Consider the following 26,069-nt stretch of genomic DNA (forward strand, 5'->3'; position numbering starts at 1 on the left):
GTGGCAACACTCAGTGGAGTAGGTAGAGGGGCCACTGTGAATAAAGTATACTGAGGTTTAGTTTGGGTAGAATTTAGAAGGAAGATAGGGAGAGGCCGTAACCGTGTGCAGAGGCAGCCTCACACACGAATTAACCCCTGGTGCTTGGGGAAGACCATAAGAAGAGGAAGAGAAAGATGAAAATTAGGGAGGAGGCCAATAGGCTTTCTTGGGCATCTGCAGTGGGTGCTGCTGGCCATTCATTGGGAAAATGAAAATTGGAATGTTAAGAGTAAGGTGGTTGAGCTTGAGTGGCTAGCGGAGGCAGCCTCCCAATAGCATCAACAACCGGAGAAAGAGGGGAAAGAAATGGAGGTTAAGAAGCCATGCCAGTGGGCGATGTTGCATGCGGCGCAGCAGCTGAAGGTGCTGCAATGATTGGCTGAGAGGAGGAGGGAAGCAGTGCAGTGTGAGAAGCGTCAGAATGGGGCACAACCTAAATTTGCTTCGTCTTGAAGCTCCAGGTGGAACTTGATCTGGAAGACAATGTCATTTGTGCTAGTTGTGCTAGTTAAGATGGTTAGCTAAACGAGATGCACCTGTGCCAAATTGGATTATTATCTGATCGTGCTCCTCCCAAACCTTGTTAATAAAACCTAATTTGATGCAGATGACACAAGAAGTAACACAAATAATATCTTCTTACTATCAGTGTTACTGACATCACAAGCTGAGAAAAAAAAGCTTCTGGGGAGCTCATTATCTCCACCCATCATTATATTAATATATTGTACATCGGTAAGAGCCTACTGTAGCCATGATGATCATCATCTCTCTGCTCCTGCTGGCCTCTCTGTTGCCACACCTGACCTTCACTGGTGAGACTGACTTTATAACAGCATATTATATTATATTAATTTGTATCTGCTGAATAAGCTGACTGACAACAGTCTCTCTCTTTCAGCTCATGTGGATGTTGGTATAGTGAACGGCACAGAAGCAAAACCCCACTCCAGACCTTTCATGGTTTCTCTTCAGAAGAACTGGCGACATATCTGTGGTGGATTCCTAATTTCTGATAGATTTGTTATGACCGCTGCGCATTGCTGGAAGTAAGACTTCAATTTAGTCTAAACTGCAATAATGAGTTAAAATCATAAAAGTAATATGGCTTTTCTTACACAGAAATGAGAAACTAACAGCTGTGGTTGGCGCACATGACCTAAGACAGAATGAAGGCTATGTCCGCATTGGTGTGAAGTCTTACCACATGCATCCAGACTTCAACATGCACACTTTGCAGAATGACATTATGCTTTTGAGGGTAACAGTAATTCAAATGACTGTTATTAAATGATTAGTCAGAATGTCTTTTAATGATGATAACGTTTTGTATTACAGTTAGAGAAAGAAGTTGAACAAAACAAGAATGTCATGAAGATTTCCATACCAAAAGAAAGAGAGAGAGACATTGAAGCTGATTCTGTTTGCCGTGTTGCTGGCTGGGGAAGACTGAATTTTAAAGGGAAAAGGATTTTTCATCTCATGGAAGCAGAAGTGAAGATCATGAATAACACTGAATGCAAAAATAAATGGAAAGACAACTTCTCAGCCTCAGAGATGATGTGTGTCTCCGGTGATGGAGGAAGCTGCAGTGTAAGTAAAAACATTATCGAATTGAGACCATCATTCGTGAGAAGTACTGTATCATTTCAGTCATGTGTTGATCTGTGTTTCTTCACAGGAGGATGGAGGAGGTCCTTTGGTTTGTGGAGACACTGCAGTCGGTGTCACTTCCTTTGGTGACCCAAAAATCTGCAACAGTCCTGAATTACCTGTAGTTTATATAAAGATTTCACCATATATTCCATGGATCTGCTCTGTTATTGCAAAGGATGAGTGATTTTTGCAATGAAACAGAATTAAGTGTTTGTTTAATTGTTCAATAAACAAACTGTGTGTCATGCATCGTTTGTAAGTGGTGCTTATTATTGCAGCCCTATAAAATAACAGTAGTCTTCTGATAAGGATTCAAGTAACTAAAATTCAATCAGCCACAACAGTATCTAAGTCATATAAATGCTTCATAATGATAATCATGATTGTCAGAATAGAATTTGAAGTGAAATGTCTAAATGTATCAATCCTCTTCTTTCTACAGTGGTCATACAATGTGTTTGGACACTTTCTGACACTGAAGTGATTAAAACTGAATTAATGTGATTATATTAGATGCAGAATATCACACCAAGTAGCATTTGCAATGACACTAGGCCTAACATTTAGACATTTTGTCTTTCTTTTGGACAGTATATCTATAATATTATAACTGAAAATGTATCAAGCTTCTTTTAAATTATTTTGGGTAATAAAGTGTTTTGTGCTCAAATAAATACATAAACAAAATTGGCAAGCAAGCATAACAGACACTTGGTTTGGTATTTTGTAACAATGCAAAGACATTAATACACATTTTTTAAACGGGGTAACTGAATGTGAAAACAGCTACAGTTGGTAAAGGGGCAGTCATCACGTCAGTGAAATTTTGAGGGTGAAAACATCCATTGTTTTTACAACATACACTTGATGGAATTCGAAAATGAAGGCGAGAGCATCTAAATGCAGATGAGCTTATTGAAGGAATTAACATGAACCGGAACAACAGAAACCATAAACAGAAGAAAACCAAACACGTAACAGCCAGAGCATGAACATGACCAGACAAAGGACCAGAGCTGAACATTGTAAACGATATTATTAAAATAATGTTTTACAATTTGCACACTTGTCGAAGATTTCGAAGTCGAAGATTCAACGGTTTGAGAGGATGAGCCTGATTCGACTACCAATCTCACAGTCGAATAGTCACAGAGGTGTTACTAAATGAGGATCATGCCATTTTGGCAATACGGGTGATCAATGTCTGATTTCAACTACCGGTTTTGTCCCAATAAGTTAATATACAGCCTATTATGATAATTCTGTAAATAAGAATGTGCAAAAGAAATAAGCTTTTAATAAACATCTTTAACGTGCATGAATGAATCCAACCACCCCGTGACGGATTTAAAGAGCACCTATTATGCCTCTTTTCACAATATGTATTATTGGCACAGAATGTGTCTGTTAAGTTTCTGTGAAGCACAGTGCACATAAGGGGAATATTTTTGTTTTGCAATTAATTGACAAATACAGTGATGTGTTCAGCTTGTCTGTGAAATTTCTGACTCGTGAGGTCCATTTTGAGCTGGATCCCAATGTTTCACCAGTACAGAGTCACCCCAGAATGTTCCAGTTGCTATACTTGGTTGACCTCCCAGGTGGCAGTATTGCACCTTAAAGGGTCATGAAACACAAGACAGCAGAGGAGTTTTTGTTACACATCATAGAAGACTAGGTTAGCATCTGATAATTTTAACTGTTGGAGAAAACTGGTTAAAAAAAAGGCCAAAGCCTTTTGCATTATTTTAATCTTCTGGGTTTAAAATCTACATCTTCTTGGTGTCACAATTTGTGATGTGGCTAAGGACTATAGTCAATGATCTATATATAATGACTGGATTGTTCATAGTGTTATCTAAACTGCCGACAGGCAGTGAAGCTACCATAAGTGTTCGATCCGCCAACTTACTATTCCCTACCGGCAGAGAGCACCACTGAGTCACAGCTAAAACTCTGGCCTAAATTCGCCTGATTTGAAGCGAATAAGTCACACGGGATTAGTTTTTATGTTAGGTGTAAGTAAATTGCTTCAGATGTTATTGCCAATGTTTATGGTCTTTTAAGGCAGGATAAGCAATATATTTAAGTGAGTGTGTCTGCTACTGCTCACTGCAGACACAGGTAACGTAACGTTAATTGATACAACACAAAATATAGTCAATTTACTTATTTAGTATTTATTCAGGAATTATTAAACATAAAAGTATTAGTATCAGAAATTGATTTGAATATACAATGAATAATACAATAGCCTCTGTAACATTATTGCTCATGTTATACTGAAATGAAAAAGCTTAACTTACCATGAATTATATGGAAATAAAGTTTTTTCTTTAAGTCCGTACTCTATGTAGTCAGTTATTTCTCCGAATAAATTATGATGTGTATATTTTTAATGTCCTGATTGAGCAGCATCTTTTTCAGCTCTCCAAGATTATGCAAATATGTTTACTAGCATTACCTTTCCATGTAAAATGTTATGTATATGCTAAATCAATCATTAATTTAACCACCATTTAAATCATTACATGCTTCAAAACGAATGCCGTTAATGAAATCATCTTTGAATTTGCTGTAAGCCTACTGTACGAATAAAAACACTTCAACACAATTACATGAACAATGAATAACTACAAGGCGAATGATATGTGTAACTGTACAAAGCATAAATCTTCAGATTTCTGAATTAGCACTTTGGCATTTGTTGAAGTCCTGTCCATCTGATGTTTATCATGTTCATCTGATGTTCGCTAGTGTAATGAACAAAACTTTTTAATAAGCAGGGAAAACTGTTTAGGGGAAACTGTTAAGGCCTAGGGTGTTTGCATTGTAAGAACGTCCAGGGATTCTTCAGATTTAAAAACGCTGAATTGTTAGGTGGTTTCTCTTTAAATTTGTATGATTTCCTATTAATTCAATGGAATGTATTGGAATAGTGGGAATACCAATATGGCTGAGCAACGGCTTTACAATGATGTCATGAGAAGACGTTTTGCTTAATTATTCACAGCACGTTGATTTGCATCCACCGTGAACGAAGCAGAGTCCAGTCTCAAGTCCACCAGCCGTTCCTCACTCAAGCCTGCAGTGTGTGATGCTGTGTGACACTTTTTATGGAGGACTGTTTCCTGATCCGCCAGAGTAGCTTATAATGGGTCTGTGCTCAAAGGCTGTTTCTATAAAGTGGGGCAGTTCCAACTTTGCAAGGACAGTCTGGCGCTTCTGACTCACAGCCTGTAAGTAAATTTTTTATATTTAATGAATTTGCCACTGATGATTCAAACGCGAGTTTTGAGCAGTGTAGAGTAACGCTTGTTGTTTGTCCTTTCTCTGCTCATAAATGCAGACATCATTTTATGGTTACCATTACAGAAGTGTCATTATAGTGGCAAACATCAGATGACAATACGTAATGCAACATGTAAAAACACAGTATAAGTCATTATAATCAGTAATTATGTCCCCACTGGATGCAACAAATGCCTCGATTATAATGGGTTTTATTGGTTTTGTCTCATCGTGCTGGGAGACGGCATCACAATGTAACCGGAATGAGTTTGCTGTGCTGTCAAGTGGGCAGATGACGTAATGGGTAGGCTGTGTTTAAAGTCTCGAGGGCGTCAAGGAAACAACGTTTGCTCTCGTTTCTTCCTCTGCTGGCGCGTTGAAAGAACAGTTTGACCCACTGTGCCCGACAATTCAGAGTGAGTAAACAAGTTTTAACAGTAGTCGATCTTAAACAAGATGTATGTTAGTAAAAATAGCGTTCACTATAGTAAATGTGTTTTAGGATTTCTCCTGTACCAATGACTGATGTGAGAACATAGTGTGCGTGCGCTTGGTTACGGCCACCGGACGTAAGTAACGATCAAGTTTGTTTGTTTATTTTACATTGTTGAAATATTAAAATGCGTATCTTTAGGAGCATTATTGGCTGGTAGAGTCACGACTGCAATGCAATGCTTCTGCTTTTTTACTTTTTTTTGAGACTTATGCATTTTAATTACCCATTAAGTGAGCCTTAGCATACTGGCAATGTGAGTATTTTTTTATATGATTGTTGATGTAGAATGTTGTGTGTGTAATAAAATTAAATGGTTTACATCGATTACCGGTCAAAACCTTTCTTGCCAAGTGGCCATTGTTTTTTCCCCACCGAATTTGGGATTTGGTTGCTTTATTTTTTGTTTATTCATTATGTTTTGATTTGTGGCATTCATTTTTGTGAGATCTGCCTGTCTTATTTAAGTGGTATACTGTATCACTGTATTGGGAGGTCTTGTTTGGTTGCGTGTTTTACGTATTATGGTTTGATTGGGTTTGATTTTCTTTGGGTTTGATTTGTTCCTCCTATGTGGTGCATTTCCCATTTTATGATTCTAGGTTAACCTAGAAAAACATTACAAGAATGACACTCCAACATTATAAGAATGACACTCCAAGTAACACCAGTCAATTGACTGGTGTTACTTGGAGTGTCATTCTTATAATGTTTTTCTTTTGATCTAAATTATGATTTGTCTGTTTAATTAATCTGAATTTTAGATTTCTCTATTTTTATAGTTTTTATTATTTCTCTAATTGTATTATTTTAGTTTGATTTGTTTGGAGCATCTATTTCTTTTGAAAATTAATTTGGTTAAGTTTACTTTAAATCCATTTAGAGTGGTATTGAATTGTTGTAGTTTGTTTATTTTCTTTTGTTTTCTTTTGAGTTATGAATAGTGTTACCCCAAGTCATTTCAGCCATGAGAGAAGAACGGTATTTCTCATTTTATAAAATAAATCAACCCTTTTTGTACTCTGGCTTCTAGCTCACTTATTTGAACTGCCTGTGTGAAAAAAAAATAAAAAATTGTTACCCCCAATTTCCACCAGATGCATAACGGCTGCGTTACGGCTCCGTCATGTCGGCGGAGTCAATAGGTTTCCATTAAAGTCAATGAATGTATTACCACTGAATGCGTTACAGCTGCGTTCCGACTCCGGCGATCCGCAGCCCTCCGGAGCAGATACGCAGAGCTTCTATTTTTGCCGGATGCCGGAGCGCTCCGCAGCACTACAGGGCAGAGTACACAGGACAGGAAGTCGAGTGACAAAACAGAACAGCCAGAAACAAAATAAAAGATCCGTTTAATTTTCAAAATAAAATACACCGCGCTCATATTTCCCTACACTACACATTGAAAACATCATAATGGGCGGAGACAGGCTTGTTGAAGTTTTAACCCCGTTGACACGATGGATGAAGAAATGAAAAGTGAAAAGAAAAGAGTTCTATCCTATACTCCTTCGGATGGAAAACTGTTCCTGGTTTGGTAGTTCTGTATAGAAACTACATATCGCGCGATCACACCAGAATCCGCGAGATTACATGGGGCATCGTGACGTCAGCTGTCAGTCATGACCGCAGCCGTTCCGCAACAAATACGGACCTGGTGGGTATTGACGGACGACGGAACACGGAGCTGTCACGCAGCGGAGCCGTTCCGCAGCCGTTACGCATCTGGTGGAAATGGGGGGTTAGGGTCCCCCATCCCAGACCTTGTGGGTGGCGTAGTCAATTTGGTCGACAATTTAATAGCTACCAGCAAGCATTGGTCACAACAGTATAGTAAGGGGCGTTACATTTCCATCACGCGCTTGAGGTATTCAGCTAAACACAACGCACTGGATAGCTGGCCAATCAGACCACACCTCGCTTTTCAGAACGATGAGCTTTGTAAAAATCTATGTGTTTCAGAAAGGCAGGGAATATAGGAGAAACAATAATGTATAGTATGTGAAAAAAAAAAAAAAAATATATATATATATATATATATATATATATATATATTTTTTTTTTTTTTTTTACCTTAAACCACATAAACACATTGCATTACATCAAATACACAACATAATGTCCTTTTTAGCAATGTCATATGACCCCTTTAAAATGTTTTATATGCAATTTTTGTGTCTGCATTTGCTCTAATACCAAAATAATATTCTGTGACAGCATTTCTACAACTTTCCAAAAGAGGGATTTTTGCCATCATATTAGAAGAAGGGTTGCAGCAGTGTTAAGTATTCTTTGTAAAGTATTGGTAAAGTTATAAACATAAATTATATTTTTAAAAAAAGTATATCATCAAGTGACTTGGTATGTGAATTAAATGAGTAAAGGGTGTGTCACAAACATTAAAGGGGAGGTACAATGGGGTTTCATGTATTCAGAGTTGTTCACAGTGTTAAAGAGATGGATTCTCATGCTAAACATGGCCAAAGTTTTAAAAAATAATTTAGAAGAATGACTGAGAATCTGTGCCGAAAATCTTACTTCCGGGTTGGTACAAGTTTCAGCTGGTTTTTTCGATCGTGGATCTAATGACGTAGACGAGAATGGAAGTCCTTATATGGGCATTTCTCTTGGAAAAGCGCGCCCGCGCACACACGTTGACCAGAGGAGAGCGAGACCGCACAGATCAACGTGCTTCAAAATCGTCGGCAGTGCTGCATAGGATTTGTTCGAGAATGCCTCCAAATAAGTGCATTTTAGGATGTGAGGGAAAGTTTAGCATATTCAGCTTCTTCAAGAACCCAGCGTTACATGAACAGTGGATGCAGTTTGTTTTTCCACGGCAGCAACGGAGTGTATCAAGTGCGTTTGTGTTCTCTGGTCATTTGAGTGACAAATGTTTTATAAACAAGGCCCAAGTCGACGCTGGACCAGCACATTGTTTGCTATTAAAACATGGAGCTGTCCCTGTGATAAAAGACCCCATTCATTTAAGTACAATTGCATCAGATTTCTGTATTTTGTTGGAAATCAGCACATAAGTGAATATATGTTAATGGAAACCACACGAAACATCAGTATTAAAGCTCCGCCCATGGCATGCCTCCAGGAGCTTGGCTTTTTCCGGAAAGAATTGGAAAACTGTATTTTTCTTTTATAAATATGATAAAACTAAAGACTTTTTGGAGATATGATAATATTGAGAAGACGCTATGCTCTGCACTGTGGAAGTAAATTAACTTTATATTCACCTCCAAAGGATGAGGCTGTTAAGAATCAGTGGTTAAAATGAATATTTATTACAATACCACAGCAGTATAATATAATCACAATCTCATGTTGTGTTTCTATCATTTCACTTATGACTGCTTCCCCAAACTCTGTTGAGTTCAACGCAGGATTCCTAAACCATGCAGTTGTCTTTGAAAGATGGGTCAGTGACCAGTTTGTTTGGACCAGCTTGATCCTCCAAATCACAACCTGTAAGTATGATTAATCATTTTGTCGAGTATACAAATCATGTAGTTTTGTGTGTTGGGTATACACTCAGTGCAGCTGTAGGTCTCCTGCTAACTTGCGTTATAGTTCTGTTAATATATGGGCCTTGCCAAACTGTATCAGTTACTTCAAAGAGCTTTCACCCTAGTACAGCAAAAGAATCGAACACCACAAACAAGCAAACAAGCAAATAAATGTAAAAATATATTTTATCTATCAAAATTATCTTACTTCTGCCTTCTCCTCAACACACAAAAATGAACCCACAGACTCACACACAGAAACTTATCAGCTCTGCCCATTAATTTTTTTTTTCAACTACTGAAAAACATGACATATCTCAGAGACAAGACCAGATGTCATAGATAGATATCTGAGTGGTTGAGCCCAAATATCTTAATCAGAACTTCTAAATAAAGACAGCATTAATGTTTTTTTTTTTTTTTTTTATTATTTAACAATTTTTGCATTAAATGCAATCTGATGTGGGCTATTTGAGGAACATTTTGAGAAAGTACTGAATACTGCCCCAATCATTAAAATAACACAAGAAAGGTGCTATATATTTAGTCGTTTTATTATCTTTTCTGATTGGAAAAGAAGAGACTCACAACCACACAGTGGGTTTGCGAGTGGCACTTATCTATCGATCTATCTGTCTCTCTCTCTCTGTGAGCTGAGAAAGAGATGTCTCAGTCAGCTTATACAACAACCATAAGGAAAAATGCAAGTAATGGCAGATCAAGAATTTGAATGATATAAAAAGAAAGAAACTATTGATTAGATTGGATTCAACTTCATTGTCATTATGCAGAGTACAAGTACAGAGCTAATGAAATGCAGTTAGCATCTAACCAGAAGTGCAAGAATACAGTGTTTTATGTAAATATAAGTGCAGAGTAAGTGAAACTATGATTTACAGAATTTACAGTGGAGTTGCTATATACAGTATTAAGAAGAGTGTGTACAGAATATACATAGGAATGCAATGTAGGATTAGATATACATTACGAACAGCAGCAACGTAAGACAGAGGTAATAAATAAAGTTGGTTGAGTGTGCAATAGTATTGTTAAACAACGTATTCTATGCAATATGGAAGTTCTAAGCGGCCATGCATTATCATTTTTTCCTTCTTGTTTTCTCGTTATAATGACTTAATTTTCTCGTTATCTCGACATAACAAAAGTCATTTTCTCATTATAACGACTTCATTTTCTCATTATCTCGACATAACAAAAGTTGTTTTCTCATTATAACGACTTAATTTTCTCGTTATCTCGACATAACGAAAGTCGTTTTCTCGTTTAACGTCTTAATTTTGTCTAAGAAGTTACAAAACTGCGCCAGAGGTTAGCACTATAGACCTGAATATAACTGATGGGGTGTTGTACACTATCCATTTTACTGTACGCGGACCTTCCTCATGATCGCTATAATTTGTGCAGTCTTGTTCATTACTGGCATTTAATTAATTCATAAATGTTTAATGCTTGAATCAATATGATTATTTTGTGTACTAAGTTCTTGCTAGATGCATGAGTTTCATCAACACGTTCTGTGTCATAAAATAACTGTTTATCAAAACCAAGGTTGACGTCACTGTATTCTGTTTGCACCTATATCTTTATTTGTGCTTCTTTGAGGCATATGATTGTTAGTTAATAAGCGGAGATGTTTTATTTATCTACAGTAGGATGGAATTTAACGATGTAGGCTATTTTTGATGTGCTTCTTTTTCTTATTATTAATCTTTATTGTTAACCATATTGATGAGAAATATGATGTATATGTAAAGTGCATAGGCTAATTTAATTCAGTTTTGTTCTATAATGTTGCAATTGTTTTTTTCTGCACACACATACACTGCACATGATAGATCTTTTCAAACAGAAGCTTGTAACGCACAAGATATCTTTCACAGCATATAATGACTACTAAAAATGACAGATTATATACAATTTTATTTCAAATAAAAATTAAAAGTGAGTTTAATCCAAGCAGCTTTCTAAGATCTTAGAATAGTTCTGCATCCCTCTGAAGTGTTCGCGGTGTTGCCATTGTGATGAGCTGATGATCTGAATGAGAGAGAGAGATGCAGAGCAGGAGGAAGGGAGGAACAGAATTAAGAACCGCTGCTTTAGAACTGTAAGGGAAACGGGTCAGTTTAGCTCAAATGCTCTTGCAGAGTATAATTTGAACATGGTTTCTATAACAAGAATATGATACATTTGACAAAGAATTGACTGGAAGAAACGTTTCAAGCAAGACGATTCAAACACACACATACTAAACATGAATATGAACCCTTTAGCTATTCACTAGTTATTAAAAATACATGCTCAATGAGTGATTAGAACATTATAGACACATGTGTGGGTTACATACATGCTATGAAGTCATGCAATAAACTGATATTCCTTTATAAGTCCTTTTAAGATGATTTTGAATGCATCTGCATATGAAAAATACATTTTCTCATTCTGTGAACGTGAGGGAGAGCTTTGTGATGAAGAAAAGTTCGAAAGGTCTAGAAGGAGCCTGGTCTTTGTCCTGGGTGGGGGCAACCAGTCAGAGGAAGTATGTAGCTCATAATTTCTACCATGGGTTTACATGTGATGGTCAGGCTGTTCATCTTTTTGACCATGAACCTTGGCTACTTGCCCCACAATTGGCAATCTCCTTCTTTAGTCTGGATTATAAATAATATTTATTTAAAAAAAAAATTTATTAATAGTGGTTAAGTAAAATAAAATGACATCGAAATACCAGAAGGTAAGTATAAATGGTATGCTCGTTAAGCCTGAACTCAGACTTAGCCTGACAGTTAGCCTGCCCCGGACCAGGTTAATTTGCCAGCATAAGTTGCCGGGGTAACTGAGTTTGAACTTTTGTAAGTTTGATTTATGAAACCGAATCTACCAAAAATAAGCCTGACTAACCGATATAAGCCTGGCTTATACTCTAATCTTGGTTTATGGAACAGCCCCCAGTTCTCGCCATCGCTGGAAAGTCACGCCGAAATTAACTCACATTTTATTTCTTTGTTTATCCAAAGACTTTTTGTTCATTGCCTTTTCTTGTACTGTTACTGTCTTCCTTTTTTTGCCTGGTTTGCCTTCACTAACTGCATAGGCTGGTACTGTGAATTTTGCTTGCTGTTTCTCTGTCATTGTTTTGGTATTCCTAGGATCCATGCCTGTTGAATTCCTCAAATCAAACGTGCGCTCGCAAGTGGGCAGGTCATGTGTGGCAAAAGGGTGGTTGCCATGGTTGCGAGAGAGTGACAGTCGCCTAAACCAATCCTATGTTTCGTCCCGAATGGAAATAATGATCTGTGTTTAATTCAGATTAAATGGTCTAGAGTCACTAGATTTTTATACTCTTTTTATCAGAGTACTTACATTTTAATTATGCATTGATATATATAGAAAGTTTAAACAAATTTGGAAGAAAGTTGTTTATAAACCTACCCTGCCTTTAACTAGCTGAGTTTTACAGTTTTTGAATCCATTCAGCCAATCTCCGGGTCTGGCGGTAGCACCTTTAGCTTAGCTAAGCATAGATCATTGAATCTGAATAGACTATTAGCATCTCGCTCAAAAATGAAAAGTTGTGATTTTGAGAGGATAGTACCTAACCACATCAGCCTAGAAACTCGCAACTTTTCATTTTCAGTCGGTCTTACTACATTATGTAACTAAGAGTCCTGGATTGTGCCCCTGCACGGCTCCAGCATGGATGAATCTAATGTTTTGAGTCTATGTCTGCATCCGAAAGCTGTAAAATGCTGTCTTCTGAGGCAACATTCCAAGGCAGGAAGGCATCAAGGCACATCCAAATCCAAATTCTGCTTTACTTCCTGTCTCCGGAGGTGCCTTCTTCTGATCTAATTTTGAAGGCATCATAGATGTGCCCTTCACTGCCTTTGATATCCCAGAGTCCCGTGTGTTCCATTCCGTGATTGTTAAGCAAAATAAAGATGGCGTCTGAAAGTTGCGTTTAGTGGTCAGTTTGTGTGTAAATGTATATTTCTGACTAACATTTTGCACTTTTGATGTTATTTCTAGTTATAAATCAGTATTATAGTAATTAAATATTAGTTTAGTTATCACAATAACTAAATCTATTTTGTTGTAGATCATTAAACTGTTACGCTGCCTTCAGAAGCCTGTATGAAATCAGTTTAATGAGGTGCCTTTGTGCAAAAATGCTGCCTACAAAGTAATTGCATCATATGGCAACAAGTATTTGTATTCAGCCTATGCGTGGCTGTCAGTCACTGCACCGGTCTGGATTCTGTTAAAATAAAAAATTTCTTTGTCTTTATCTTTCGATGCCATTCTCAGTCCTTGCATGGGCCCATGGAAAGAAGTAAATGAACATCAAGCTAAGTCTGCTCACAAACTTCTTTCAGATACTTAATTAGGAATCACAGATTCTAGCCTACATCTCGGAAGTATTACCCTAATAAGAATTTTCACTGGATACATGTTTGTTCTGACAAACTGAGAAAAAAGCATTGTAATAAGTGTATACAATAAGTGTAATGATCAGTTAGCTCATTTCACTTAAAATTTGCAAATGATTATTATTGTTATACTTTGTTCTTAGATTGTTAATGTTAACATCAGCATCAGCATCAAACATATTCTTAGAGCAGAAAAGAAAATGATTGGTTTACAGATTCAACCAATAGCCACATTTCCACTGTCGGGCCAGTGTAAGCCAGGGCTTAAAACGGGCCGGGAGGGGCTAAAAAAGCGCAGCGTTTCCACTGTCAGGGCCTGAAGTACGCTGCGCGTCACTAAAACACACCCTTTACACGCCTCTCAGGAACAACGTCACGAAACTTCATCTGTTATCTCGACTGTTATCTTTCTGTAATGATCCGCAGCGTTAAGCTCTCCAGACGCAGAGAAACTCCGCCTTTGTTCATAACCCCTTCACTAGCCCCAGCTGGCCTGCTTTGGCCCAAGGTTTTCGTTGGGCCAAAAAAACCTGGCCGTTGGCCCCGAGGAAGCCCAGATGAGGCACAATCAATCCCCGGAAGTGACAGTGGAAACGCGACAGGCCCTGGCATGCACTAGTATACCCGGTTTAAGCCTGACAGTGGAAACGCGGCTAATGAAACTGAAGCAGAGACGAAGTCAGGAAATTTGAACATGTGGAGAGAATATTTCTAAAACAGATTCGTTACTGACGCTCCGTGGGAGGCATTTAATATTTAATATCAATATTTTTATTACTGTTATTTTAAGTGTACGTACTATGTGCTGCTCTCAGGACAGGAGTACTCAAAATTCATATTACTGGTATTTATAATGAACTGTGTGCTGTTGTCAGGGCAGGAGTACTCAATATTCATATTACTGTTATTTTTAATTAACTGTGCGCTACTCTCAGGTAGTGTTGTCACGGTACCAAAATTTCAGTATTCGGTACCAATACCAGTGAAAATCCATGGTTCTCAGTACCAATTTTGGTACCAAAGCAAACACAAAAATGTGCTTATTAAAAATAAAAAACACTTTTTATCACAAAAAATAAAGCCAATGCCATTCTTTATACTTATTTACAATTGTGTTTAAAGTTTTTCTACAAGTAATATAATTATGAAAAACTGTAAACAAGTTTCACCCAAATTTTATAAATTTTTTCAACAGTTGTAGCAGTATCACATACATTCTACTAAATAATAGTAATATTTTTAGCACAATACCTTTATGTAAAAATGAACTTTTATGTTGACGGGCTACTTTTATTTTGACACTGGTTTTACTCAAATGAAACGGTAAAATGCTTGTGAAGTGACTCAGAACAGTTCTGGTGATGTTGTTTATGTATTTATGTCCTCATTGAGATGGCAGATGCTGAAATTACAGCAAGCGTCACACGCTTCAGTCTATGTAGTAAACAAAACCGCATGTCTCTGCCATTTATTCATTCACACAGAGATGCGCAGAACATGCAGGATTCATATTTCAACCATCTTTTGCGGCTTAACATTTACAGATACTGGTTCATATGGAGATTTGATTTGACTAATTTATGCTTACTTTGACCAATTCCGTGACTATCCATATTAAAATGTATGTTTCATTTTCATGACTGGATTTTGAGATTCCGTCCACGTTTTCTGCTTCGCAGAAATCGTAGCGCTGTATGTGTCAAGAACCGGCTTAACCATCTGTACTTAAAGAAACCTGGTACTGTGACATTTTCATTTCTTTAGTACCGACTTGGTACCGAAGTACCGGGTCTTTTCACAATACTACTCTCAGGGCAAGAGTACTCAATATTCATATTACTGTTATTTGTATTGTACTATGTGCTGCTCTCAGGGCAGAAGTGCTCAATATTCATATTACTGTTATTTTTAGAGTACTATGTGCTGCCCTCAGGTCAGGAGTACCCAATACTCATATTACTGTTATTTTACTGAACTATACACTGCTCTCATGGCAGAAGTACTCAATATTCATATCACTGTTGATTAGACATTCCTGGTTTAAACTATTCAGCTGAAAATACAGTAGTCTACACGTTTTTATTTATTTATTAAATAACCTGGAAAGTCCTGAACAAGTTTCTGTGCGTGAATCTGTGGGTAGGTGTGTTTGTACCAAGAAGAGATCAGAAAAAAGATTTTGCTTTTTAATTTTTTTTTCAAATAAATAATAATGGAAGTAATTTGTCATTTATATCCTGTTTGTCATATTTATTTGTTTGATCAGTGTATTTTTGATTATTTTAATGTGACAAAGCTCTTTGAAATAACTGAAATAAAATCATAGAAAAAATACATAAGAAAGCAACAGTACAACCTTTAATTATATGTGCTGAAAAAGTTTTCTTATCGCTCCATGTCTTTTAGCCATCATTACTCAATGACAAGAAAAAAACTAACAAAAAACACTACAGTTCTATTATGAATTTTAAATTATTAAAGAACCAAAATGCATGCATACATATATATATATATATACAGTGCTCAGAGCTCACTGATTGTCTTCATGATGACCATCATCTCTCTGCTCCTGCTGGCCTCTCTGCTGCCACACATTTGACCTTCACTGGTAAGACTGATTATAAAGTAGTATATTATTATTCTTTTTTTTTTAAGAACAATTCATTTTTATTTACTGAAGAAGCTGACTTGGCAATATCTCTCTCTCAGATCATGTGATTTTTGGTATAGTGAATGGCACAGAAGCAAAACCCCACTCCAGACCTTACATGGTTTCTCTTCAGTTGAATAAGACACATATCTGTGGTGGATTCCTCATTTCTGATGAGTTTGTGTTGACTGCTGCACATTGCTGGAATGGGTGAGTTTTTTGCAGTTACAATACTTTTGGCTGACATAGTGACTCCTGTGTGTTGAAATTATCCTGACTTTCTCTTTCAACAGAACTCAGATTCTGACGGTTGTGGTTGGTGCTCATGACTTCAGGAACAGTAAGAATTCAGATCGTATCTGAGTGAAGTCCTACTGTACATCCCACATCCAAGCTATACAATTCATCTTCTTTGGAATGACATTATGCTTTTGAGGGTAATGACTTTTAATACAGTAAGTTTAGCTGTTGACAACTTCACACAAACTTCACATCACTATAATCAGCAGCAGTTTAGTCTTATAAAAGATGATTAAATTAGTTTATTAATAACAGATGTGTTTTTGAATTACAGTTACAGTCTCTTAAAAACTGTCTCTTGTCACCATCTAAAGGCGGATCATGAACACACGCATGTTTACACGCACACTTTTTGGTTCCATTTGATGAATCTGTATGTAGTGTTTACAAGAACGCAAAATAAAGTGATCGGGTTGATGTGCTTCAAGTTTCAAATTGGAATAGATTTTTTTTTCACATGTGCACACTCCACAAATAGTGAAAGTGACAGAGATAATATTGAGTTTCACAAGGGTTTTTTTATTATTATTTGTTTTTAAAAGCAGAATTAATTTTTACCCATTTATGGATACATGTTGTGCTCCTCATTTATCACGCCAAAAAAAAAAAAAAAAAAAAAAACCCACAAAGCCCCTCCCCGCGCCCAAACTGGTTTGCCTGTGGATCCAAAACAAGGTTGTCCTGCTCCACTTCACAGTAGCTGAGTGAAAGGAGAGTTTTATAATGACAGGACACACATTTATACAACACTTAATTTAAAAATAAAAAAGAGCTGATCGTTCCGTGTGCCATACGTCATTATCTTATCTCTGCCTCACTGCTATGGAAGCACATGGGTAGCATTATTCAATTTGGAATGTAATATGCAAAATGAAATTGCAATATGTAAAATGACAATGCATTTCTGTATTTACATTTACATTTTCCAATACATTTGTGCAACGTTTGGTGCAAAATGAAAATTAAATTACATAATTTTCATTTGCCATTTCATACACCAGTTTTCATATGTAAAATGAATACTAATTTTAACGCTTTATAAGTTGCAAAATTAAAATGAAAATGTATTACAGGAATGATTAGATATGTCTAACATTTTCAAGCAAAAACTGTGGCAAAATGATCATTTAAATGCTATTTTTCTTAAATGCATTAACACTCACAGTCAAGACACTTACGATTACATTTTCATTCAGTGTCCCGCAATGAATTACTGCGTGAACAAGGCGGGGCTTGCATAATGTCAGAGACTCAAATCTCAAGAAGAGGATTCAAGTGAGAGAACATGGACAAGACAGTTGGCCCGTGTACGTTTTGATTATTTCGGTTTATGGCTTCAATATTTCATTCGCACTTGTGGGCGGAGCTGAAACGCTGCTTTTATCTGATTGGTCGAATCGCTCCAGCTTCAGCTCGGTCTTTTCATTCTTTCAGGCAGAATAAGAGTCAGTGCGAGTGAAGCACTACAATGTCTGAAACTACACTCACTGTTAATTAGCATAATATTTGAATCAGATGTAGCTGGGCACATAATTCGTGCTGCTGCGACCTGCAAATTATTTCTAGGTTGTAGTATTGTATGAATATTGTCCCACTGATAAAAACAGTGCAAATAGTTCTGTCTCCTTGGATAACAGTGAAGTGGAAATAAATATAGTTAAATTTATGAATTAAAATAAAATAGGATTTCTTGGGAAGGTAAGTCTGGCCAGTTATACACCAACACGAGTCAGACGAGTCTGAAGATCTGAGCTGAATTTGGTGAAACATTAAAGTTCTAGTCTATGTCAATTACTCTCATAATAAATAATAATAATAATGTTACCCGTATTTTTCGGTATAAGTTGCATCAGTCCAAAAATACGTCATGACGAGGAAAAAAACATATATAAGTCACATTGGACTATTAAGTTGCATTTATTCAGAACCAAGAAAAAACATTACCGTCTACAGCCGCGAGAGGGCGCTCTGGGGTAGGCTACAGGAGCACTGAGCAGCATGGAGCTGATTTTACTATTTTTATTTAGAAATGTAACTATATTAATTTTTACAATTATTTATTAATGTCACACACACATACCTAGTGCCTTATGACTTAAAATATGAGAGTGGTAAATGTTACCGACATGGAACTGTTCAGTCTATTATTGATTTTTATTTCCACTTCACTTTTATCCAAAGAGAGAGAACTATTTGCACTGTATTAATCAGTGGGACAATATTCATACAATACTACAACCTAGAAATAATTTGCAGGTCGCAGCAGCACGAATTATGTGCCCAGCTACATCTGATTCAAATATTATGCTAATTAACAGTGTGAGTGTATTTTCAGACATTACAGTGCTTCACTTGCACTGACTCTTATTCTGCCTGAAAGAATGAAAAGACCGAGCTGAAGCTGGAGCGATTCGACCAATCAGATGAAAGCAGCGTTTCAGCTCCGCCCACAAGTGCGAATGAAATATTGAAGCCATAAACCGAAATAATCAAAACGTACACGGGCCAACTGTCTTGTCCATGTTCTCTCACTTGAATCCTCTTCTTGAGATTTGAGTCTCAGACCTTCTGCAAGCCCCGCCTTGTTCACGCAGTGATTGACATGGCGGGAGGGGGCGGACACGTGATCGGCTCGGAATGCATTTTCAATGTGCACATTGAATTTTGCTACATTCATTGCGGGACACTGAATGAAAAGGCAATTGTAAGTGTGAGTGTTAATGCATTTAAGAAAAATAGCATTTAAATGATCATTTTGCCACAGTTTTTGCTTGAACATGTTATCTTATGATTTCTGTAATACATTTTCATTTTAATTTTGCAACTTATAAAGCGTTACAATTAGTATTAACTGTCTGTTAGATTTACTCAAAATTAAATGTACTTCATGTTTAACCACTATAGAGACATCCGAGCCAACGGCAAATTATAGAAGATCTGGTTGGGGTGAGGCTGCTCTTGGTGGGTTCATAAAATAGCAGTAGGCTACTGAAAAGGTTCAAGTAACCAAAATAAATTCTTAAAATCAGCATGGCAACAAATGTGAAATGCCTATATCTGTATTTGTACACTTTCTGACACTTAAATCTTTAAAAACACTTACATTTCAATGCATGAGATGCAAAACATTACACCAAGTAGACCTCCGTGAAGTTGGCACCCCATAAAACGAAATAATTTCCAAAACTATGCCATTCGTTTGTGCTGCGTTTGTGCTGATTTGTGCCGCAAAAACGAACGTTTGTGCTGGTTTGGTGTTTGAGATATTGAACATTATTTTTTGGGTTGCGTGACGTCACTCTCCACCCCATGTCCTTCAAATCGCTCCAAACCGGTGTCATTCGTTTGTGCTCGGTTTGTGCTGGTTTGTGCCGTTAAAACAAACACTGTATCTGTTTTCCTTTCGCGGATATAATAAATTTAATTCGGGAGCTGTGACGTCACTCTCCACCCCACCTCATCTAAATCGCACCAAACCGGTGTCGTTCGTTTGTGCTCGGTTTGTGCTGGTTTGTGCCGTTAAAACAAACACTGTATCTGTTTTCCTTTCGCAGATATAACAAATTTAATTCGGGGCAGTGACGTCACTCTCCACCCCATGTCCTTCAAATCGCACCAAACCGGTGTCATTCGTTTGTGCTCGATTTGTGCTGGTTTGTGCCGTTGAAAGAAACACTGCAACTACGATCCCCTCTTAAACATAAAAAAAGAAACTTTTTAAGTACAGTTACATAACTGTCCACCCCATATGGTCCAAATCGTTGCAAAACTGTGCTGCTCGTTTGTGCTCGATTTGTGCCGGTTTGTGCCGTTACGAGGAACATTGTATCTTTTCCCCCTCCTTAGAAATAACACATTGGATTCGGGACAGTGACGTCACTCTCCACCCCATGCCGTCCAAATCGCCCAAAACCGGTGCTTTTTGTTTGTGCTCGATTTGTGCTGTTTTGTGCCGTAGAAAGAACCATCATAAATTATTCCATTCTTTAGACATCACAAAATCTTTGGAGGAGGAGTGGCGTCACGCAAGCAAGCCACGCTCTCCATCCATCTCGTCTACAAACCTGTCCGGTTCGTTTGTGCTCGCACAGGGCCGCAGCTGTCAGTGTTCTTTTCTGTAGATATGGGAATGTTTTATTTTAGATTTGTGCTATTGACATTTGATCTTTATATAATCACCAATGCACTATGATATGTAATGTACTGCCACTACTGTGGCTGTAAGCTACGTGTGACTGATGCTTAATTTTGTATTAAAATAAAGCAACCAATAAAAAAAAAAGTGTCTTAAGTTTTCTGAATACTTTTAACAGCTTACAGTCATTTAAAGTCTTTCTGCCCCCTTAAAAACATTTGTTTACCCTAAGCACTGCATAGTGGGAAAACAAAACAGGAAAGGGGATCTGGCTGTGAAAAAGGTAAGCATGTGCTCTGAGATAAAATACTAAAAAAAAGTACTAAAATCATGTGTGCAGGTCAATAAAATTTACAGGATCATTTGAACAAATAATAAATTGATAGACACGTCAAAGATGTGAAACTTTTTATTCATTTTGGGCATTTAGGTAAATGTATCATGTCCAAATGATCATCCATTGGTCATTAATAAGCGTAGACCTATGACATTCTTATGCCATGCCATAAAATACATTAAGTTATTAGTTTTGTACAGCAATGTACATTTCATGGCATAAAGCTTGATTTTATGCAGAGGAAATGACAGAAAGCAATATAAAAGTGGAATATGTGTTCCATTTAATCCTCTGAAGTCATATAATTAAATTTACAATGTGAACAGACTAAAATGTAACTAATTCACAGAAAAGATTGTCACCCATCCTGTACTGGGCAAGTTCAGTTATTGCTACTTTTCTTATAACTGGAAAATGTGTTGTCTTTTTGAGCTCTTTTGTAATGAATTTGTTGATTTAGTTCACAAAAGGATTCTTAGTAAATCTTAATCTGACTGATATTTTTTTTTTCTGAACTCATTGACTTGCTGATCCATATCACTGGAATGAAAGATTAACAGAAAACAATGACTTTGAGATGAGATTTTTACTGAAATATTGAAAATTCAGTCTGTTCTTTTAAGCCACCAAATGACGGATTTTCTAGTCATAAAAAAGTAGCAATATCTAAACACGGCCAATATAGGATGGATGACCAGATTTTCTGAGGTAAATCTAATTGAATGACCACAGAACAATTGGACTATAGTCTGCACATGCTTTTATTTCAGCCATCATTTACTTGAACTGATTTGGAAAACAATATGCAGTTTAAGTGAATGGCGACTAAGTATATCACTCCCTATCATTTTGCCCAACATCTCGATTCCATGGAAGTATATATATATATATATATATATATATATATATATATATATATATATATATATATATATATAATGTATATGTACACACACACACACACACAAACCGTATAAATAAGCAAGTAACCTGTTGGTAACAAGTTAGTTCATTTGGCCCAACTACTTTATTAAAAACTACATTAAAAATTATTCCTGTTTTGATCAGATGCCTAGGAAACCAGCCTGTGGATGTGATGACATCATCAAAGTCATCAGTGCTGCAAAGGAACAGATTATTACAGGGACAAACATAGCAGTTCCTACAGAAAAGGTGTGGGCAAATTTAAGCAAACAACTAAACAACAAAGTTTCACCAAAGAACCTTTATACTATTGTCAAGACAAACAGGCACAATATATGGCAAATCCTTGAGCTCAGCAAAACCGACACAGATATCCAAGATCAAGGTCCAAACAGTGACAGCTCACAAGAAAGCTCAGCTGATTTTCATTCAGTTGTGTCAAAGGCAGACACAAATCAGCAAAGTCAATGCTACGACATTCAATTTGAGATCAGTCTCTCTCATCAGAGATGGGTAGAAATCTGGCCTGAAAAGGTTGATTACAATGACAAATCACTCAGCACATGTAAAAGAGAATACACCATCCTGAAACGTGGTGCATGGACACACGTCCTGTATGAGGAGATATGGAAAAATATCAAAACCTCATGCACTCTTAGATTCAGGAGGGCAAAGATTTTTCCAAATGTTGCATCTCACTACATAGACATAATTGGGAACTGCACAGAGTGTGACGCACAATTGTCTATAACAGCAGAGAACATGCCAGTGGATAATGAACCAGTTGTGCTTCAATGCATAATCCGCAATGTTGATGACAGTCTCCATACTGGCAAAGCAAAACGGAAGTTATCAGGGGATCTGAGAACAAGTGTGTCTAAAGAACTCTGGGAAGGCCGAAAACCAGCACATGTATGGCGAGCAGCCGAGGCTTACAAAATGATGGATGTTGGTGACCCAGAGCCTAGCCACCTGCCAAATCTGGCAACATTAAGAAAAGCCAAACAAGAGATGGGTGACAAAGAGCTCGGAGACAAAGACCCAATCATGTCACTACATCTACTAAAATACAGTGTACCCCACAATGGAAGCATTCACGACATAGGCCTTGATAAGTTTTTTTTGCCATTACTGGACCCCATCTCAGCTGCAAGTGTATCAAATGAAATCCAAGTACTCTGGCTCATTTGTGAGCTTTGATGCAACAGGTACAGTTGTGAAAAGACTGAGAAGACCCTGTGGCAATTCTGGACATGTCTTCCTGTATCAAGGAGTTTTGTGTTCACAGGGAGATCATATTCAAGTAGTGCAAATGCTATCAGAGAGCCACACCATCAATTCTATTGCCAACTGGCTCAATGAATGGCAACGAGCAGGTGCTGCTGTGCCCAAAGAGGCGGTCTGTGATTTCTCCTTGGCTTTGCTTGGAGCACTGGTTAAGGCCTTCACTCCTTACCCAGACTTGAAAACGTACATCAATCAGTGCTTTGGAGTGCTGACAAGGAAGCCCGAAGACTCAAAGCTCCCACCTTGCTTCATCAGAGTAGATGTTGCACACTGCATCAAGCTCATTAGCCGGTGGGAATGCCTTAGACAAAAAGGAAACAGAGTAAGAGAATTCTATCTACGAGCCATGGCACAACTTTTACAGTCTGATACACTGGAAGATGCAAAGGAGCTCATTCATTCAATTGCAGTTGTTGCCTTCAGTGAATCAGAAGGAAACGATGACAAAGGTTTACCTGTTGTCTCGGAAACATGCAAAGCACAATTGAAGAGACGATTTGCAGAGGGGGTCTTGCCATGTGTCTCTGAAGATGACCAATTAACAGAGGTGACCGGAGTCGAGGAGACACTCCACACAGATCTGAAAACATGGGTTACAGAAATCTGTGAAGAAAGTAAGATGATTGCAGCACATCATGGTGACAGAGACAATCTTCATTTCCTTCCAGAGCTTGTCCCAAATATAATAAGAATGGCATGCTACCTACCTCTTTGGACAGCTGTGATGGTTCCACACTTTAAAAGCGCACACAACACAGCAAGCTCTGCAAATGTTGAGGCTGAATTTAAAAACATAAAACACGGCCTTTTCAAACATGAAAGCCTCCCCATCCGAATTGACCGTTTTGTCACACGCCACCTTGAGTTTCTTGAGGGAAACATGAGGCTTTCCTCTGCACCGGTGAAGATAACAGAGCACATTGAGACAAAGAATCAGAAGACACAAACTGCCCATAGTGAGCAGGACACAGAGGTTAAGCAACAATCAGTGGAGGAAGACCCTGTTGAAAACTGGAAAGGCCTCGGTGTTCCTCCAAAAAAACGACTGTCCTACCTTAACCCTTGCTCTGAGTGGTTGCATGCAGACATAAACCTGAAAAGAAAAAAGACAAAAATTAATGTCTTGAAAAATGGCAACTACCAGGCTAAAAAGCCCATTGCGGTTGACAAAATGCTTGTAAGTGTAAGTAATACCTGTGCCTTTGATTCCTTTTGCCAGTGCCTTTGCTCTGCATTCTGTGACAGTGGATCATTCTGTCATTATCTCAACAAAGAGCACACAAAAACTGAAATGTTTGATTTGGTGAAGACCATAGTCACAAAAGGAGTTGGAAAAGATGCTTATGCAAAGAGGGCAAAAATGCTGTTGGATACATTTCAGTGTGTTCACCTAAAATCAGGTGTGAGGCAGGTCAATGCGGATTGCAATGTTGCTAACATTATCACATCAACAATGAAACAAATGCCAAGTGCAACACTTACAGCTGAGTGCTCTTCTCCATACTGCAGCCGAAATACAAAATCTTCAAGGACCATCTATCTCCTACCAGTCAACGTAGATATTCTACAAACTGGTGGACTGAAAAGCCTCCAAGCAGCACTGGAAGATGGGCTACACCTCAACAGGTCCAAGTGTCTAAAGCCACTGAAATCACCCCAAGATTGTCCAGATAACTGGAAAATTAAGGATGATCCATCAATGAAATTCCTCTGCAATGGCTCTGTCACACACAGATGCATACCTGGACAACTACTGTGTATTGAAACAAGTGTGGATACTAACCATCCACTGTCTGAAATCCCTGTCCACATGGAGCTGGACAATCAGCTGTTCACTTTGCGAGGGGTTGTTGCATTCATTCCAGGACCAACAAGGGAATCTCTTGGACATTACGTGGCTTACTGCAGAAGAAACTCTTTTGCCTGGGAAAAATATGATGACCTGTGTGAGCATGTCACAACAGTCTCAGCAAAAAACAAAATACAACCCCATGTCATGTTGTTCACAAAGGAGGACTAAAACCTTTGATTAATGAATTTCTTGGACTGGTCTCTGCAGAAATTAGTTAATTTTCATAATCAATAAGAGAACAGTCTATATTGTTGTTCTATTGTAGTTAATCTACATTATTCACTTTATTTCTGTTTTAACAGTTCCATGATTTTTTGAGCAGGTTCTGTTTCTTTTGTAATTGTTCTGTCTTTGTACCCAGATATTCATTTTAACACTTCTATTACATGAAGTCAAATTTTTTTGTAGTTATCTTATTTTATGGTTCTTTAAAAAAAAAAAGTAAATTCTCCACAGAAATTGCTTTGTTATTGTTATATTTATCTTTGCAATTAAAAGGAAACAAGTTTGGGACATGTTGTCTGTTCAGCTGAGAGAGACCGAGAGAAAGAAAAACTTTAACCAGGTGGTTTGCTGGTCTTAAAGGAATACTTCACCCAACAATTAATAACATCTCTATAACTTTCTTTATTTGGACAAGTACGAAATGACAGAATCCTAAACTGGTCAAAAGTGGGAAGACCAAGCTAAGAACAGCAAACTAACAAGTTACAGTCCTCAATTAGTTGCTTTAAAAATGTTTTAAACAAACAGAAACACTGCTCACCTGTCCTTGGTTCACTTTATTCTTCAGAGAAAGATAAAATGCTCAGATTATCATCTGCAATATAGGCCTAGATAATGCAATAGCCTACACATTTAAAACAAACTACGTAGTAGCCTAAACTTTCATTTGATAAATTAAGCTCAATTTGAATAAAAAACATAATAATAACAAAGGAGATCGACAAGAACACAAACAAGCGACGAACATGCTACAAAGTTTTCAAAAAGCTGTGACACACAACGTGAATTTTTAAACAAGGCTATGCGTCAATCAATCACATACCTTTTTTTAAAAAATCTGGAGCTTGATGAAGTCACTGGCAATAAAACATTCCCATATATACAGAAAAGAACACTGACAGCTGCGGCCC

At 37.5% G+C, this 26,069-nt stretch overlaps 1 protein-coding gene across 2 annotated transcripts in view; it reads left to right on the forward strand.

Moving 5' to 3' along the window:
• The first annotated feature begins 660 nt into the window (after window positions 1–660).
• The window catches only part of LOC132136749 (granzyme B(G,H)-like), a 34,294-nt gene continuing 8,885 nt past the window's right edge, over window positions 661–26,069 (forward strand). Inside the window, exons 1-5 of one of the 2 annotated variants that reach the window (XM_059547378.1) lie at window positions 682–857; window positions 944–1,091; window positions 1,165–1,303; window positions 1,381–1,635; window positions 1,724–1,945. In XM_059547378.1, the coding sequence (XP_059403361.1) occupies window positions 797–857; window positions 944–1,091; window positions 1,165–1,303; window positions 1,381–1,635; window positions 1,724–1,882 (762 nt within the window). In that variant the 5' untranslated portion in view covers window positions 682–796 and the 3' untranslated portion in view covers window positions 1,883–1,945. Of the gene's footprint in view, window positions 858–943; window positions 1,092–1,164; window positions 1,304–1,380; window positions 1,636–1,723; window positions 1,946–26,069 lie in introns of those variants that run through there. The other variant, XM_059547377.1, reaches the window with a different exon arrangement.

This window comes from Carassius carassius, unplaced genomic scaffold, assembly GCF_963082965.1.
Source record: "Carassius carassius unplaced genomic scaffold, fCarCar2.1 SCAFFOLD_83, whole genome shotgun sequence".
NCBI lineage: Eukaryota > Metazoa > Chordata > Actinopteri > Cypriniformes > Cyprinidae > Carassius > Carassius carassius.